Genomic DNA, 15,914 nt, shown 5'->3' on the forward strand with positions numbered 1-15,914 from the left:
GCGAATTATGGCTGACTGCGCATCATTAAACAGAAGGAAATGCTGTAGCTAGGCGGCACAGAACCTCCACCTTGTAGAAGTTTATTTGCTGTGCATTTACATTCAAGTATATCTGCGAATAAAGAGAGAATTGAGTTTTATCAACATCCAGTTCAGTTGAGCTCACACTCCTCTGGTGCAAACTTGGATTTTGGACTCGGTTGTTGCAAAACTTGAAAACTTAGACCACGTGAAATTTGACTTGTCAAAATTCTAGATGAAAAGCTATCGGGTTCCTGAGCTGTGGATCTGGAGCTGGATGAGCTGCTGTGGACAGGGATTGACCCAGGATCCAGCTGCTGAGAACCAGGTCTGCGTGGAACCTCAGGGAAGGAGTTCGGGAGTTGGACCCATCACGGCATCAAAGGTGCGAGCAAACAGGGTCGCAGGCATCTTTGCTGCTTCACTCGTGGCCGTTGTCATGGCAACCAACCAATGGCTGATGTTGGTGAGGTTATGGATATAGAGGTGGAACTTGTGCTGGAGAGGCGAGTGATCAATGCTAAAAACCGCGGGTCTGTTCGTCGACTCAGGAAGTAAATGTTCCTCCATGAAGAACCATGCAGTAATCTGTCCATAATTGTAATGTGATCACGGCAGCTCTCATATCTCTCCAATAATGATTGTGGTGTGTTCAGCTCTCATATCATTTCACCTGTGGCCCAGTGAATGACAGCTTTACAGCCAGATAAAGGAAGGGATGCCTCTCCTGATGATGGGACTCCTCCGGCTGGAGAACCGGAGCATGAAACATCATGTGGCGCAGCAACTGTGTCAGAGCTTACTGTGCCAACATCACTGAGGCGCGGTCGCCGTCACATTCTCCGGCTTCACAAATGTCTCCAGTGGATTGGGATCCCATTTTCCATTCCAGATCCCTGATGCTGACGAATTCTGCTGAGCATGCAACTTCTATTTGACCTCTTCAGTTGAGAGTAACATCCAGCCTTGTAGCTCAAGATCACCGTGGATTCAAATGAGGCTGATGTTACATAAGAATGAGCGCTGTAAATCATCAACGGGCCACACGCATAAATACTCCAGCGCTGCGTCCCCACCTCTGCCCTGCAGACGCTCTTCTCCGCCGCATCTGACCAGCAGAAATGGCTTTGATGGGTAAAACAGCGGTGGTGACCGGAGCTGCCATGGGGATCGGACGAGCCATCACCGAAATCCTGCTGAAGAACGGCGCCAATGTGAGTTGTTGAAATTGGAATGAGAAGTTTCTGTCCAGAACAGATGGATTCTGACTTCATGAATTTACATAATATTTTTTGAAGATTTGTTTATTAAATCCTTAAATAATTGGATTTTATTTCACGTTTTATCCTGGAAAAGAATCCTAACTCTCACTCCCACAAAGTGACTTTTCCAATGCTGAGTCATGTTACAATTCTGGGACGTTCGGAGCCAACACTGGTGCTGCCAGCTGAGCCAGAGGTCGAGTACAATAGTAGATAATTCATTGAGTCATGTAACCTGGTGCAGGTGGTCCTGCTGGATGTGAACGAGGGCGCCGGGAAGAGCCTGAAGGAAACTCTGGACACACAGTTTGGCAAAGACAAGTCCATGTTCCTGAGCTGCAACGTGGAGTCGGAGGAGCAAGTTAAAGGTGAACTCACAGAAGAGCCTTCTGTAACCTCAGCTGAGTGGCCGTAAACACCCGGAAAACAAACACGTTGGAGGTCAATAGCGGACGTCGACTTTCAACACTGAGCCTATTATATTTTTATGACATTAAGACATTAATTTAAGACAATGACTGAGCAGTTGGACACAATGCACGGTTTTTGAAGTGACTTCTGCTGCAGGAGTTGCCTTCCATAAGCTCAAACTACATCTGGACCATAGAGTGATGTCATCAACAGGCAGCATATTTACCTTGTGGGTTCAGAGGGTTCATCTTTTGGTTGATAGATATGTTTCAGGTTTAGAATTTGAAGAGTCATTTAAAAAAAAGTATGAAACTGGACAGTGATGTCATCAGAAGGGGACACACACTTTTGAATAGCACACAGCTGAAAACAGCAGGAAGGACATAAAGCACAGGCTAAACAGCATGATTCTGACTCGCAAAGGTCGAAGGTCAGCCCAGCTTCGTTCCACCTTTGACCTCCTTTCTTCAGCTGATCATGAACCAATTTCACAGCTGCCTTCCAGAAGACTATCCAGAAGTTCGGCAGGATCGACATCTTGTGCAACAACGCCGGCATCCTGAATGAGGTGGAGTGGAGGAAGGAGATCTCCATCAACGTGGTGAGTCCTCAGTGCAGCCACAGTCCAAGTGTGTGAGCAGGAACTCAGCTCCAGAGTTTCATGTGGTGCAGGTGGGTGTTGTCACCGCAGCCTTCCTGGCTCTGGAGCACATGAACAAACTGAAAGGCGGTTCAGGCGGGCACATCATCAACACGGCGTCCATGGCAGGTACAAACGTCTGGGGTGGATGACTCAGTGAGAAAGAGTGCCATCTAGCGGGGGGAGGTGGACATTACAGGCTAAAGTTGAAATCCAGGGACCGAGGGTCACAGACTCTTCCTGAGTCGAGAAAAATGTTCCAAGACGCTGGTGAAGGAGTCACTGCGAGGTCATAGTTCAGTCAGTCTGAAGCAGTCCCTCGCCACTTTAAATCCCTTGGCCGTTGTTGCCGTGACTTAACAGTTGGTGAAGGTGGGAGCCAGATTGAGAGCCAGTATGTTCAGATTCATCCATCCCAGAGTCCTTCACCCTCTCACCCTCCGGTCGTCCACTTTCCTGCAGGTCTTGGACCCTTTCCAACCGCTCCGGTCTACACAGCCACCAAGTACGCGGTGGTGGGCTTCACCCGGTCCATGGCGGTGAGAGTCCCACGTTCCGATCCATAGGTGACTGGTGACTCGACCGTCTTTGTTTCATCCCTCCTGGCTCCACAGATGGCCTCCATGATCTCAGGGTACGGCGTCCGGTTCAACGCTGTCTGTCCCTGCTTCGTCCAGACCGAGCTGTACGAGAAGATCCCAGACCGTTTGGGACAGTTCACCCCGCTGAACGAGGTCGTCAAATCCCTGGTGGAGAAAGTGGGCGTGATCCAGTGAGTGGTGGAGGTGCAGCCGGCGGAACCCCGAGCGCTTCCTCGTCAACAAGACTTCTGTCTCTCCTCCAGAGTGTCTGACGTGGCCGAGGCCGTCCTGCAGCTGGTGACGGACGAGAGCCAGGACGGCCAGGCGCTGGTGGTGAGGCCCAACGGCAAGAAGTATGTGACGTTTCCTAACGCGGAGGATTTCTGACCTGTTGTTGAGCGCTTCATAATAAAGCAATGCCACACCGGGAGCCCTCTTTATTGAGCCTCAGTACTATTTTGTCTGTGTTTGACTGAGCGAGAGGCGGGGACACACTAACATCTGCAAGTTTGAAGAGGAGACCTGAGTTCCAGTGGAGATGAATCACGTCACTATCGTGGCAGCAAAACACTCGCAGTCAGTGTTAGATTTTGCTCAAACTTTTGCTGAAGTTGAAGAATTGTTGGCTCAGTGTTTACAGTTAATATTTAAACTTTTGAAAAACATTTTTTGTTTTCGATGGTGAAGCGGGGGACGGGTCCAATTGTGGCGGACTTTGGAATATCATTCAGATACAAACATCAGACTGTTATTGTTTGACTGGTTGCTAACTTGTGTCTTCAGCCCATAGGTTTTAGTCTGATAGCATCATTTGTTAGCATGCTGGCTAATTAGCTTGTATGAGCAGCGACCTCATCATGCTAGTTTTGAGCGTCATGCTAGTTTTGGAGCGTCGTGCTAGTTTTGAGCGTCATGCTAGTTTTGGAGCATCAAGCTAGTTTTGTAGCGTCCCAACATCTCACTTCAAGTTGCAGTGGGTTTATCATTTCTTATGTTTATTTTAGTGTAAAAAAGGTTTTGCTGGAGGAACAAGTGAGCAGGCAGCGCTAGCATACCTGACAGGTAACAAGGTTTTATATGTAGCATGTTACGTAATAAACAAATTGAGATCACATTTGGGGGTTTGAAGGGTTACGTAAGAAAGACAGCAGATTGTGTTAATGATCAACGTCCCGCGTTTATATCCTCCACTCTTCCGTCCAGTCCTCTCATGCAGACCAACCAGCAGAAATGGCTTTGATGGGTAGAACAGCGGTGGTGACCGGAGCTGCCATGGGGATCGGACGAGCCATCACCGAAATCCTGCTGAAGAACGGAGCCAATGTGAGTGAAAGTGGCGACTTTGACAGCATTTTATGTAGAAATTCACTGTGTTTTGAACCTGAAAACCCCCGGTTTGCGCTGCACGAGCACTTTGGTGAACCAAAAACATTCCTCGAATCTAAACCTGGAACCTTTGCGAGAAATGATTCACAACAAATCTATTTTTCCTGCTTTTCTTTTGTAGCCTATTTTAGCTCACCAGTCCACTGAAATACATGTTTATCAGACTATTTTGTTCTCCATTGCAATTCTTGTTTTTATTTCTAATAATCTGGCATAGTTTTTGCCAATATTTAAACACTTATAAGTTTTAAAAATGCATTTTTTTGTTATGGTTCATTCATTAGTTTATTTTGTGTTTTTTCCTTGTACATTTTTTCTGTAAATAATGCACCATAATACATAAAATAAATAACAGAAACATAAAAAATACACAAAAATATGAGTCGTTGAACACAACTAGTTGATTTCTCAGTCTGTTTAACAAGAAATTTATTTCTTTGATTCATGATATTTGTTGACAAGCTTATCTCATAAACTTTCACTCACCAACTCTTGTGCCAGCTGAGCCAGAGGTCCAGTTGTAACTCAGATCACTGACTGGAACCTGGTGTTCTCACGGCGGGTAGGTGGTCCTGCTGGATGTGAACGAGGGCGCCGGGAAGAGCCTGAAGGAAACTCTGGACCCACAGTTTGGCAAAGACAAGTCCATGTTCCTGAGCTGCAACGTGGAGTCGGAGGAGCAAGTTAAAGGTGAACTCACACTGACCATATTCCACACGTCCATCCTACGTGTGACATCATCGCAGACGCCCACTGGCAGGGGTCAGAGGTCATCCCTATCTAAATACTCCACTGTTCTAAACAAACACTTCTCACCTCACTAACCAACACGTAGCTTCAGTATATTCATCTATCACCCTCTTTTTCCACAGCTGCCTTCCAGAAGACCATCCAGAAGTTCGGCAGGATCGACATCTTGTGCAACAACGCCGGCATCCTGAATGAGGAGACGTGGAGGAAGGAGATCTCCATCAACGTGGTGAGTCGTCTGTCCACATGGAGCCATGGCTTCTTCTTTGTTGGTCGTCCGAGCATTGCATCCGTACAACACTGTTTTCAATCGACTCATCTGGACTCAGCCTCCATGTTCAAGTGATGGGGTCAGAAATGTGTGTCCCTGTGTGGGTGCAGCCTCAGTGTCCCCAGGTCAGTGTCATGTGGTTTCCTTGTGGTGCAGGTCAGTGTTGTCGCTGCCAGCTTCCTGGCTCTGGAGCACATGAACAAACTGAAAGGCGGTTCAGGCGGGCACATCATCAACATGGCGTCTGTGGCAGGTACAAGGATCAGTCAGTGAGGAAAGTCCTGGAGAAAGAACTGACCAATCCACTTTACTCCCACATCGTGCTGCAGGTCTTGCAGCATTTCCAAACGTGCCAGTCTATGTAGCCACCAAGCACGCGGTGCTGGGCTTCACCCGGTCCATGGCGGTGAGAGACCCTCCCGTTCTCTCCTGAAACTCCAGGCCTGACATGAGTTCTGATGGAGGGACAGCTATGCTGACTCTGCAGCCTTTGTTTCATCTCGCCATTTGTTTCTGGTTCCACAGCTGGCCTCCTCCATCTCAGGCTACGGTGTCCGGTTCAACGCCGTCTGTCCCTTCTTCGTCCAGACTGAGCTGTTCGAGAAGCTCCCCTTACGTTTGGGACAATTCACCCATCTGAACAAGTACACCAAACCACAGTTTGAGAAAGTCGGGATGATGCAGTGAGTGTTGCAACTGTAGGCGAATGGACTCCAGATTCCAGTCCTGTGACTTCTCTCTCACGTCTGCAGACCTTCTGTGGTGGCCGAGGCCGTCCTGGAGCTGGTGATGGACGAGACCAAGGACGGCCAGGCTGTGATGGTGAAGCCCAAAGAGAGGAAATACGCCACCTTTCCAGCAGCGGAGGATTTGTAGGTTGTCGTCAAACATTTGCAAATAAATGGATGCCACACCAGTAGTCCTCTTTATCTGAAGCGGGGTGGGCACCGTGGACATCACGGGAAAACCACGCGTTAATTAAGATGTTGAATTTACTTCACTGACCGCGAGATGGAGACATTTACAAACTACAGTGGTACCTCTGTTTTCAAAGGTCCCGGAATTCAAACAAATCAGAGTTCGAACAAAGATTTCGAGATTTTTTTGCTTCAGATTTCGAACATAAATCCAGAACTCGAAGGCCCCGAAAAAAGGCGGAAAAACCATAATGTGCGCGGACCGACCAGCTGACCCACAACACGCTTTGTTATTGTGTATAACGCAGCCTCAGTATGCAGACGTGTCCCGTTAGCTCCATTTACTGACTGTTTCTTCTTCATATTGAGGTGTCAAACCTTTCCTGTCTCCACACTGGACCGTGGTAGAGTGTCACAGGGGAGGTGCTGGAGCGCTCACTCCAGGGTTTGATGTCCTGTTGTGGGCTGGAGCTGGGACAGGGATGAGGCGAGTCTGGGACAGAGCCTGACTTGGTTTATGACTTTGTCACAGCCAAACTGCACAGAAGCGCACATTCAGAGCTGGACACGCACCGGGCACCTCTTCACTTCTGGAGAGGCCTCACTCACTCGGCAACCCCTCCCACATGCAGAACGCCAAGAAGTATGTGACGTTTCCTAACGTGGAGGATTTCTGACCTGTTGTTGAGCGCTTCATAATAAAGTAAAGCCACACCGGAAGCCCTCTTTATTGAGCCTCAGTACTATTTTGTCTGTGTTTGACTGAGCGAGAGGCGGGGACACACTAACATCTGCAAGTTTGAAGACTCTGGGTGGAAACCTGAGTTCCAGAGGAGCTGAATCACGTCACAATTGTGGCAGCAAAACACTCTCAGTCGGTGTTAGATTTTGCTCAAACTTTTGCTGAAGTTGAAGAATTGTTGGTTCAGTGATTACAGCAAATATTTCAACTTTCGAAAAACTGTTTTGTGGTTTAAAAGTTGGCGAAAAACGAAATGCACAGCAAAATGTGACAAGAGAAAGAATCATTGTTTTTATGAAGCAACTTCAGGCAAAGAATGCTGGGAATTTGTCTGGAAACTCCAAACTACAATCAAATCATGCAAAAGAGAAGTGATCACATCCACACAGTGATTTAAAGTCATTAAATACATCAATAAATCATGATATATTCTGCCATATTGCCGCCTTTTTCTGGACACATTTGAAACAAATACATATTCTGCAATTTCTTTCTGCAAATATCCTGGCAAAATAACAACCGAGTGTCAGTAGCTGCAGTTATTTGCAAATGAAGAGGGATTTTCTATAGGACTTTAAGCGCAAGTGCGCTTCGGCCGAGGTTCCTTTGGTGGTGAGCCCCAGGAGTTTGTCAATGAAGCAAGGCAGCCGTGGCTTGGAAGAGGTTGAAAAACACTGGTGCACAATGACAGAGACCATTTCTGGCCCTGACCCTTTATACACATTAAGTTAATCTTGGGGTGTATCCACGCTGATCCACTGCTCCTGGTCTCTTGTGGTCCAGTTGCCATGGCGCCAAATTCCAGGTCTTTTGTCGACTAAATGAAATCCATTTTTGGTGGGAAGCTGTGAGCAGATAATCCAGTCCACTCTTCTGCTGCTTGACTGGCCTGTCCGGTCTCTGCCTGGTTCTGGGGTCAATAAGGTTCAATAAATTCCCTTTCTTTCACACCCCGTCACTTGGCTGAAGGTAGGTGCTTTTCCCCTCAAACTCAGGTTCAGGTCGGGTGGTTTGGACCGGTCCTGTGGTTAAATGGCTCAGTGATTCCTCCGTGGTCCTCTTACCACCTGGTTCCTACCTTGTGTAACTCACTCGTCCACCCCACACGTTCTTCCACTGCACAGGGTCAAATTGAGGTTCCCTTGAGGTCACAGCGTCTGTTGGAGTCAATCTTTCATGAGACTAAACATTATAAAGCTGTTCATTCAGTACGACAAGATAAGTTGATTCAAATGATCATAAGTGAAATATTACCCCCATAACGTTAAGGGTTAACATGTAGCACGTTACGTAACAAGATTGAGATCACATTTGGATTTCTCCAGGATTATGTAAGGAAGACAGGAGACGAGCCACGTCCCTCATTTTTATCCTCCACTCTTCCGTCCAGTCCTCTCGCGCTGCTGCAGACCGACCAGCAGAAATGGCTTTGAACGATAAAACAGCGGTGGTGACCGGAGCTGCCATGGGGATCGGACGAGCCATCACCGAAATCCTGCTGAAGAACGGCACCAATGTGAGTGAAAGTGGCGACGTTGACTTGAGAAATTCACAGTGTTTTACACCAGAAACCCCCGGTTTGCGCTGCACGAGCACTTTGGTGAAGCAAAACCTGGAACCTTGGTGAGAAAGGATTCACAACAAATTCATTTTTCCTGCTTTTCTTTTGTAGCCTATTCATTTAAAGTAAACAGGTACTTTTTTCTGATTATATGTTTTCTACATCACAGTTCTTGTTTTTTTCTTATTTTATTATTATTTCCAATAATCTGGCATCGTTTTTGAATTCATTTTTGCCAATATTTGAACACTTGTAGGTTTGGAAAATTCATTTTTTGTCTTGGTATTTATTTTTTTCTGTAAATAATGGACCATAATACATAAAAAACATTTTTAAAAATTAGGGGTGGGATTCGATTAAAAAATTTCTGAATCTGAAGCCTTATATTTCTTCGATTCATGATATTTGTTAACAATCTTATCTCATAAACTTTCACTCACCAACTCTTGTGCCAGCTGAGCCAGAGGTCCAGTTGTAACTCAGATCACTGACTGGAACCTGGTGTTCTCACGGCGGGCAGGTGGTCCTGCTGGATGTGAACGAGGGCGCCGGGAAGAGCCTGAAGGAAACTCTGGACACACAGTTTGGCAAAGACAAGTCCATGTTCCTGAGCTGCAACGTGGAGTCGGAGGAGCAAGTTAAAGGTGAACTCACACCACACACCTGTTCCTGAGTAGCAGCCAGGCACATTAGCTCAATGGAGGACGTCCACCTGGAACACATGTCCATCCTATGTGTGACATCATCGCAGACGCCCACTGGCAGGGGTCAGAGGTCATCCCTATCTAAATACTCCACTGTTCTAAACAAACACTTCCCACCTCACTAACCAATACGTAGCTTCAGTATATTCATCTATCACCCTGTTTTTCACAGCTGCCTTCCAGAAGACCATCCAGAAGTTCGGCAGGATCGACATCTTGTGCAACAACGCCGGCATCCTGAATGAGGTGGAGTGGAGGAGAGCCATTTCCATCAACCTGGTGAGTCCTCTGTCCACATGGAGCCATGGCTTCTTCTTTGTTGGTCGTCCGAGCATTGCATCCGTACAACACTGTTTTCAATCGACTCATCTGGACTCAGCCTCCATGTTCAAGTGGTGGAGTCAGAAATGTGTGTCCCTTTGTGGGTGCAGCCTCAGTGTCCCCAGGTCAGTGTCATGTGGTTTCCTTGTGGTGCAGGTCAGTGTTGTCGCCGCCAGCTTCCTGGCTCTGGAGCACATGAACAAACTGAAAGGCGGTTCAGGCGGGCACATCATCAACATGGCGTCTCTCTCAGGTACAAGGATCAGTCAGTGAGGAAACTCCAACGTCATCTTCAGTCTTCCCACTTTCATGTGTCATTCACCTTCTCACCCATCTGTAATCCACTTTATTCCCACATTGTGGTGCAGGTCTTGCAGCATTTCCAAATGAGCCGGTCTATGTAGCCACCAAGCACGGGGTGGTGGGCTTCACCCGGTCCATGGCGGTGAGAGACCCTCCCGTTCTCTCCTGAAACTCCAGGCCTGACATGAGTTCTGATGGAGGGACAGCTATGCTGACTCTGCAGCCTTTGTTTCATCTCGTCATTTGTTTCTGGTTCCACAGCTGGCCTCCTCCATCTCAGGCTACGGTGTCCGGTTCAACGCCGTCTGTCCTGGCTTTGTCCAGACTACAATTTTTGACAAGTTGCCCGCAGGTTTGGGACAATTCTCCCATCTGTACGACTACACCACACCTCTGTTGGAGAGAGTCGGGATGATGCAGTGAGTGTTGTAGGCGAATGGACTCCAGATTCCAGTCCTGTGACTTCTCTCTCACGTCTGCAGACCTTCTGTGGTGGCCGAGGCCGTCCTGGAGCTGGTGATGGACGAGACCAAGGACGGCCAGGCTGTGATGGTGATGCCCAACGAGAGGAAATACGTCACCTTTCCAGCAGTGGAGGATTTGTAGTCTGTTGTTTGCAAATAAATGGATGGGCTACACCAGGAGTCCTCTTTATTTGGAAACACAATGTGAAGGGGGGGGACACCCTGGACAGAAAACTGAGTTTCCAGAAGAATGTAGGTTAGCTACTGTAACTGTTATTCTCCGAAGTGAGAGGCTTCGCTATTGGATAACCCCAAGAGCCGAGCGAGGGGAGAAATGTACTGGTGAGTAAGTATGATCCCTCGCTGTGAAAACCCCCACCAAGTGAGGACACCTCCCTGGGGAGGTAGGCAACTACACAAACTCCAAACACTGCAACACACTGGACCAAGCAGAAGGTGGGAGACCAGAGAATTAGTCATAAACTATTACTCCAACTAGTGTAATGGCCAAATTACCGAAATGATTTCAGGAACTCAGAGGGTCCTGCAGGGCTTCCGTTATTCAACATAACTCCAAGTGAGGACCAAAGGGGAGAAGGAACGGCATTAGCTTGCAGAACACGCGCTCTGATGCCGGACGCCTGAATGTACAACAGCATTCAGGGGAGACGCTTGGTGAACACAATATAAGCCTCATACAAGAACCTAAAGGGGAGGCCTACCCTCTCTAGAGTCCCAGTGTGGCGCCTGTAATGGATAGGAATAGTCAACCAAAGCTTGGTGCCCTCTTCGGAGTCACGGAAGTCTCCGGCCTGGCGCAGGGACCATGGCGGCTGTGTAGACGCGGTCCTGTTCTGATTTCCACGCTGTTGGATCTCCAAAATCTCTGGTGGCGTGAGAGAGGCTCTGTGATGGAAGAGCCTGTCCACGGCGCCCATGAAGAGCGCCATGTTGTTCGCTCGCGCTACGAGCTGGTTGCCGTCGGCATAGTCACCATTCCACTGTGCGATGGTGGCTCTGTCAGAGCTGGTGGGATGGTCACAGGTCAAGCTTTAGGGGCAGGCACATCACGCGTGACGGCTGAGGGAGCGGGAATACCACGCACCAATCCAAGCCCTCCACTTGGCGGTATGCTCCGTACCTGACCACGGGCGGTCCTAGCGCCAGTGGAGTGTCAGACTCACGCCAGCAGGCAGTCAGTGAAGTGGGACGGTTCTTGAGCTGGCAGTGGAGGGAGTTCAACTTCCATACAATGAGCGGCGAATGCCACGACACATGGGAGAAGATCAGACTCCCGGGACCACCCCGGACTCAGCCGACTCTGGGAACAGAGTCACCCGACCCAACTTGTGTTGCTCTCTTGAAACTAATCCCATGGCTTGGAAGCAGGAGATGCGGAACGGTTCGGCTCCCTGTAGGCCAGTCGCAGCGCCCCGTTGGTCGGAGGGAGAGCCTGACAGGCTGTGGGCCCAAACAGCGGGAGCAGAGCTGGTGGAGGCCGAAATCAGGTATAATACACCCACAGTTCACGCAATCTCTCCTGTCAACTTCCAGAGCTTCATGTTAGCAATGATGCAAATGTCCAGCAGTTCTTACTTTCCTGCAGTGCGTGAAGGAGAAAGAAGGGTGAGGCATTATTATGACACCCCCTTTATTCGGGGGTAGTCTGCCCCTGTTGGGAGGCGAGTTCATGGTTCTTTCTTCAGTGCCGGAACAGGGTTCCGGGAGAAAAGCCAATAGAAGCCTCACTAGGGGGCGGAGCACACTGAAGGAGAACCACGTGTTAAATCACTGACCGCTAGATGGAGACATTTGCCAACTAATATAAATTAGAAGATTATCTTCATGCAGCTGTGTGTACTCTTAAGAATATTTGCTTTCGGCGGCGCCGCTGGTAATTGAGTGTACTTGCAGGGTGTCATAAAGTCCCGCCCCCCATCCCATTTTTTTAGTTTATGAGGAAAGACCGAGGTGAAACAGCGTAAAATGTAGTTACAGGATATAGACAACACGGTCCAGCTAATACTTGCAAAGGCAACTCTAGAAGCATCTGTCATTCAACATCAGAGATGGAGCTCCGTCATGCAGCCAGTGAGGAGAGGCAGGATCCAGCGAGAGGCGGAAGCTGCTGCACGACCGACGGACCCAGTATCATACTGTTCCAAAATGCTGCCATGATATGGGACCAAAATCACTCTGGTGGTAGCTACTACTCTCTACTATGAGCTGGTGATGTTGTTATTCACAGACCTTTGCACATTTTTCTGAAAATCACAGTCAAATGTAATAGAACGTGATTCTCAACTCAGTTGGATTACAGAAAGAATCCTGGATTATTCCAAAATGCTGCCATGATATGGGACCAAAGTCACTCTGGTGGTAGCTACTTCTCTCTACTATGAGCTGGTGATGTTGTTATTCACAGACCTTTGCACATTTCTGTGTAGTATTTGGTCAAAGTACAGTGCACTGTCATGTAAATGCAAATATTTAATCACAGGCCTTTGCATCAATAATGAGTCAAAGTAAAATGATCTAAGCTATTGAAATGTATTATTACAGTAGAGTGTTAGCAGGACCGCATTGATTACATTAATGATGTCATTCCGGATGTTTCACACCTAAAATAAAAACACCGATCATGTTTGACCAAAATGATACAGATTTTCATATCTCTCGTCCAAATATTAAATCGGCGCAAAATAAAAAAATAACGTGGAAAAGTTTCTGTCGCAAGAATCATTCGCTTTATTTGTTTCAACTCGCAGTCTTCCGCTCCGTTTCATTGCTACCGTAATGTGATGTCTCTGCGCGCACTGAAAATCTGACTATGGATCGCTTGACTGCGACCGCGGAAGAGTCGGACAGCTTGACTCCAGTCAGATCATACAACTTTGTCTCGACTGCACGTTGAAGAATGAAGCAAAGGGGGAGGTTTGAACATTTACTGATGAGGTGACAATAAACCGCTATATTTTAGTTGTGAGAGATAAATCTGCAATTCGGTTTTTCATTTCAGGAGCTTATTTCAGTGGAGGAACAAGTGAGCAGGCAGCGCTAGCATACCTGACAGGTAACAAGGTTTCATATGTAGCATGTGACGTAATAAGCTGATCGAGATCACATTTGGGTGTTTGAAGGGTTACGTAAGAAAGACAACAGATTGTGTTAATGATCAACGTCCCGCGTTTATATCCTCCACTCTTCCGTCCAGTCCTCTCATGCAGACCGACCAGCAGAAATGGCTTTGAAGGGTAAAACAGCGGTGGTGACCGGAGCTGCCATGGGGATCGGACGAGCCATCACTGAAATCCTGCTGAAGAACGGCACCAGTGTGAGTGAAAGTGGCGACTTTGATTCACAGCATTTTACACATGCGCTGCACGAGCACTTCCGCGGATCAGAAACACTCCTCTAATCAAAACCTGGAACCTTTGCGAGAAATGAAAGTTCATTTTTGTGGCCTATTTTAGCTCACCAGTCCACTGAAATGAAAAGCAGCAGCAGTCTTTCTCTCCAATTTTAAAGTAAACAAATTATTTCTCCTATTTTCCTCCATGACAGGTGTCTTTTCCCTTTTTATTTCTAATAATCTGGCATTGTTTTTGCCAATATTTAAACACGTTCAGGTTTTGAAAATGCGTTTTTCTTATGGATTTGCATTAGTTTATTAGTTTTTTTCAGTATTTCCTTCTGTAAATAATGCATCATATAAATAAAAAATATTTTCAAAACTTAAAAAATACACAAAAATATGAGTTGTTCTCGATCTGTCTAACAAGAAAATGAGCCATTTATTTCTTTGAATCGTGATATTTGTTGACAAGCTTATCTCATAAACTTTCACTCACCAACTCTTGTGCCAGCTGAGCCAGAGGTCCAGTTGTAACTCAGATCACTGACTGGAACCTGGTGTTCTCACGGCGGGCAGGTGGTCCTGCTGGATGTGAACGAGGGCGCCGGGAAGAGCCTGAAGGAGACTCTGGACCCACAGTTTGGCAAAGACAAGTCCATGTTCCTGAGCTGCAACGTGGAGTCGGAGGAGCAAGTTAAAGGTGAACTCACACCACACACTTGTTCCGGACTTTGAGCTTGTTCTATAAAATACCCATGTTCACGTTGACAAATGTATTTAGCTGCTTTGTTCCTGAAGTGTATCAGCGTCGCTGACACGCTAAGATGTAACGTAAGATTTAAGACCTTCATTGTGGTTGTAGATCAGTCTCCACCCTGTAAGTCGGTGTGACGTCCACCTCATCCAGAACCCAGCGGTACTGAAACAGACTTGTGGTTCTGCTGTCTCCGTGGCGATAGGAGAGAACCATGACTCTAGTGTTACTGCACAGGCGTCCACTAATACCTGGCTTCAGTATATTCATCTATCACCCTGTTTTTCACAGCTGCCTTCCAGAAGACCATCCAGAAGTTCGGCAGGATTGACATCTTGTGTAACAACGCCGGCATCGTGGATGAGGAGACGTGGAGGAAGGAGATCTCCATCAACGTGGTGAGTCGTCTGTCCACATGGAGCCATGGCTTCTTCTTTGTTGGTCGTCCGAGCATTGCATCCGTACAACACTGTTTTCAATCGACTCATCTGGACTCTCCATGTTCAAGGTGGCCAGCACCCTGTGTGGGTGCAGCCTCAGTGTCCCCAGGTCAGTGTCATGTGGTTTCCTTGTGGTGCAGGTCAGTGTTGTCGCCGCCAGCTTCCTGGCTCTAGACCACATGAACAAACTGAAAGGCGGTTCAGGCGGGCACATCATCAACATGGCGTCTGTGGCAGGTACAAGGATCAGTCAGTGAGGAAAGTCCTGGAGAAAGAACTGACTCCAACGTCATCTTCAGTCTTCCCATTTTCCTGTGTCGTTCACCTTCTCACCCATCTGTAATCCACTTTACCCCCACATCGTGCTGCAGGTCTAGGGGCATTTCCAAGCTCGCCAGTCTATGTAGCCACCAAGCACGCGGTGGTGGGCTTCACCCGGTCCATGGCGGTGAGAGACCCTCCCGTTCTCTCCTGAAACTCCAGGCCTGACATGAGTTCTGATGGAGGGACAGCTATGCTGACTCTGCAGCCTTTGTTTCATCTCGTCATTTGTTTCTGGTTCCACAGCTGGCCTCCTCCATCTCAGGCTACGGTGTCCGGTTCAACGCCGTCTGTCCCTTCTTCGTTGAGACAGAGATGCTCAAGAAGTCCTCACAATTGATGGGACAATTCTCCCATCTGAAAGACTATAACACGCCCCTGTTGGAGAGAGTCGGGATGATGCAGTGAGTGTTGTAGGCGAATGGACTCCAGATTCCAGTCCTGTGACTTCTCTCTCACGTCTGCAGACCTTCTGTGGTGGCCGAGGCCGTCCTGGAGCTGGTGATGGACGAGACCAAGGACGGCCAGGCTGTGATGGTGAAGCCCAAAGAGAGGAAATATGTCACTTTTCCAGCAGTGGAGGATTTGTAGCTTGCCGTCAAACATTTGCAAATAAATGGATGCCACACCAGGAGTCCTCTTTATTTGGAAATACAATGTGAAGGGGAGGGGACACCCTGGACAGGAGGTCTCTTCTTCACCTCCCTTGA

At 47.8% G+C, this 15,914-nt stretch overlaps 4 protein-coding genes across 6 annotated transcripts; all 4 read left to right on the top strand.

Moving 5' to 3' along the window:
• The first annotated feature begins 278 nt into the window (after nt 1-278).
• Nucleotides 279-3,360, top strand: LOC128748698 (15-hydroxyprostaglandin dehydrogenase [NAD(+)]-like). The gene is made up of 8 exons (XM_053847651.1): nt 279-406; nt 1,111-1,235; nt 1,528-1,651; nt 2,189-2,295; nt 2,367-2,463; nt 2,797-2,873; nt 2,949-3,106; nt 3,179-3,360. Exons 2-8 carry the CDS (start codon nt 1,143-1,145, stop codon nt 3,300-3,302), a joined length of 780 nt encoding a protein of 259 aa, XP_053703626.1. The 5' UTR covers nt 279-406; nt 1,111-1,142; the 3' UTR covers nt 3,303-3,360.
• Nucleotides 3,361-3,826: 466 nt separating this feature from the next.
• On the top strand, nt 3,827-6,238 carry LOC128748697 (15-hydroxyprostaglandin dehydrogenase [NAD(+)]-like). Its single transcript, XM_053847650.1, has 8 exons — nt 3,827-3,977; nt 4,119-4,238; nt 4,868-4,991; nt 5,174-5,280; nt 5,479-5,575; nt 5,652-5,728; nt 5,848-6,005; nt 6,075-6,238. The coding sequence occupies exons 2-8, from the start codon at nt 4,146-4,148 to the stop codon at nt 6,196-6,198; spliced, it is 780 nt and encodes a 259-aa protein (XP_053703625.1). The 5' UTR covers nt 3,827-3,977; nt 4,119-4,145; the 3' UTR covers nt 6,199-6,238.
• Nucleotides 6,239-8,333: 2,095 nt separating this feature from the next.
• On the top strand, nt 8,334-10,497 carry LOC128748700 (15-hydroxyprostaglandin dehydrogenase [NAD(+)]-like). The gene is made up of 7 exons (XM_053847655.1): nt 8,334-8,497; nt 9,063-9,186; nt 9,419-9,525; nt 9,724-9,820; nt 9,936-10,012; nt 10,132-10,289; nt 10,353-10,497. Exons 1-7 carry the CDS (start codon nt 8,405-8,407, stop codon nt 10,474-10,476), a joined length of 780 nt encoding a protein of 259 aa, XP_053703630.1. The 5' UTR covers nt 8,334-8,404; the 3' UTR covers nt 10,477-10,497.
• A 2,675-nt stretch (nt 10,498-13,172) lies between these two features.
• Nucleotides 13,173-15,833, top strand: LOC128748699 (15-hydroxyprostaglandin dehydrogenase [NAD(+)]-like). Of its 3 annotated transcripts, none has more exons than XM_053847652.1 (9): nt 13,187-13,289; nt 13,354-13,407; nt 13,549-13,668; nt 14,266-14,389; nt 14,735-14,841; nt 15,024-15,120; nt 15,255-15,331; nt 15,451-15,608; nt 15,672-15,833. In XM_053847652.1, the coding sequence occupies exons 3-9, from the start codon at nt 13,576-13,578 to the stop codon at nt 15,793-15,795; spliced, it is 780 nt and encodes a 259-aa protein (XP_053703627.1). In that variant the 5' UTR covers nt 13,187-13,289; nt 13,354-13,407; nt 13,549-13,575; the 3' UTR covers nt 15,796-15,833. The 3 variants fall into 3 exon arrangements, with proteins under 3 accessions (XP_053703628.1, XP_053703627.1, XP_053703629.1); XM_053847654.1 differs by having other exon boundaries at nt 13,189-13,268; XM_053847653.1 differs by lacking the exon at nt 13,354-13,407 and having other exon boundaries at nt 13,173-13,289.
• The last annotated feature ends 81 nt before the right edge of the window (nt 15,834-15,914 follow it).

Source organism: Synchiropus splendidus, chromosome 17 (genome assembly GCF_027744825.2).
Source record: "Synchiropus splendidus isolate RoL2022-P1 chromosome 17, RoL_Sspl_1.0, whole genome shotgun sequence".
Taxonomy (NCBI): Eukaryota; Metazoa; Chordata; class Actinopteri; order Syngnathiformes; family Callionymidae; genus Synchiropus; species Synchiropus splendidus.

Bases quoted from the DNA above. Each gene is read 5' to 3' on its own strand.
- LOC128748698 (XM_053847651.1), top strand. From the start codon at position 1,143: ATGGCTTTGATGGGTAAAACAGCGGTGGTGACCGGAGCTGCCATGGGG. The intron at 2,296-2,366 runs GTGAGTCCTCAG...CATGTGGTGCAG, and splicing joins AGGAGATCTCCATCAACGTG to GTGGGTGTTGTCACCGCAGC. The intron at 2,874-2,948 runs GTGAGAGTCCCA...CTGGCTCCACAG, and splicing joins GCTTCACCCGGTCCATGGCG to ATGGCCTCCATGATCTCAGG.
- LOC128748697 (XM_053847650.1), top strand. From the start codon at position 4,146: ATGGCTTTGATGGGTAGAACAGCGGTGGTGACCGGAGCTGCCATGGGG. The intron at 4,239-4,867 runs GTGAGTGAAAGT...CACGGCGGGTAG, and splicing joins TGCTGAAGAACGGAGCCAAT to GTGGTCCTGCTGGATGTGAA. The intron at 5,729-5,847 runs GTGAGAGACCCT...CTGGTTCCACAG, and splicing joins GCTTCACCCGGTCCATGGCG to CTGGCCTCCTCCATCTCAGG.
- LOC128748700 (XM_053847655.1), top strand. From the start codon at position 8,405: ATGGCTTTGAACGATAAAACAGCGGTGGTGACCGGAGCTGCCATGGGG. The intron at 9,526-9,723 runs GTGAGTCCTCTG...CTTGTGGTGCAG, and splicing joins GAGCCATTTCCATCAACCTG to GTCAGTGTTGTCGCCGCCAG. The intron at 10,290-10,352 runs GTGAGTGTTGTA...TCACGTCTGCAG, and splicing joins GAGAGAGTCGGGATGATGCA to ACCTTCTGTGGTGGCCGAGG.
- LOC128748699 (XM_053847653.1), top strand. From the start codon at position 13,576: ATGGCTTTGAAGGGTAAAACAGCGGTGGTGACCGGAGCTGCCATGGGG. The intron at 15,332-15,450 runs GTGAGAGACCCT...CTGGTTCCACAG, and splicing joins GCTTCACCCGGTCCATGGCG to CTGGCCTCCTCCATCTCAGG. The intron at 15,609-15,671 runs GTGAGTGTTGTA...TCACGTCTGCAG, and splicing joins GAGAGAGTCGGGATGATGCA to ACCTTCTGTGGTGGCCGAGG.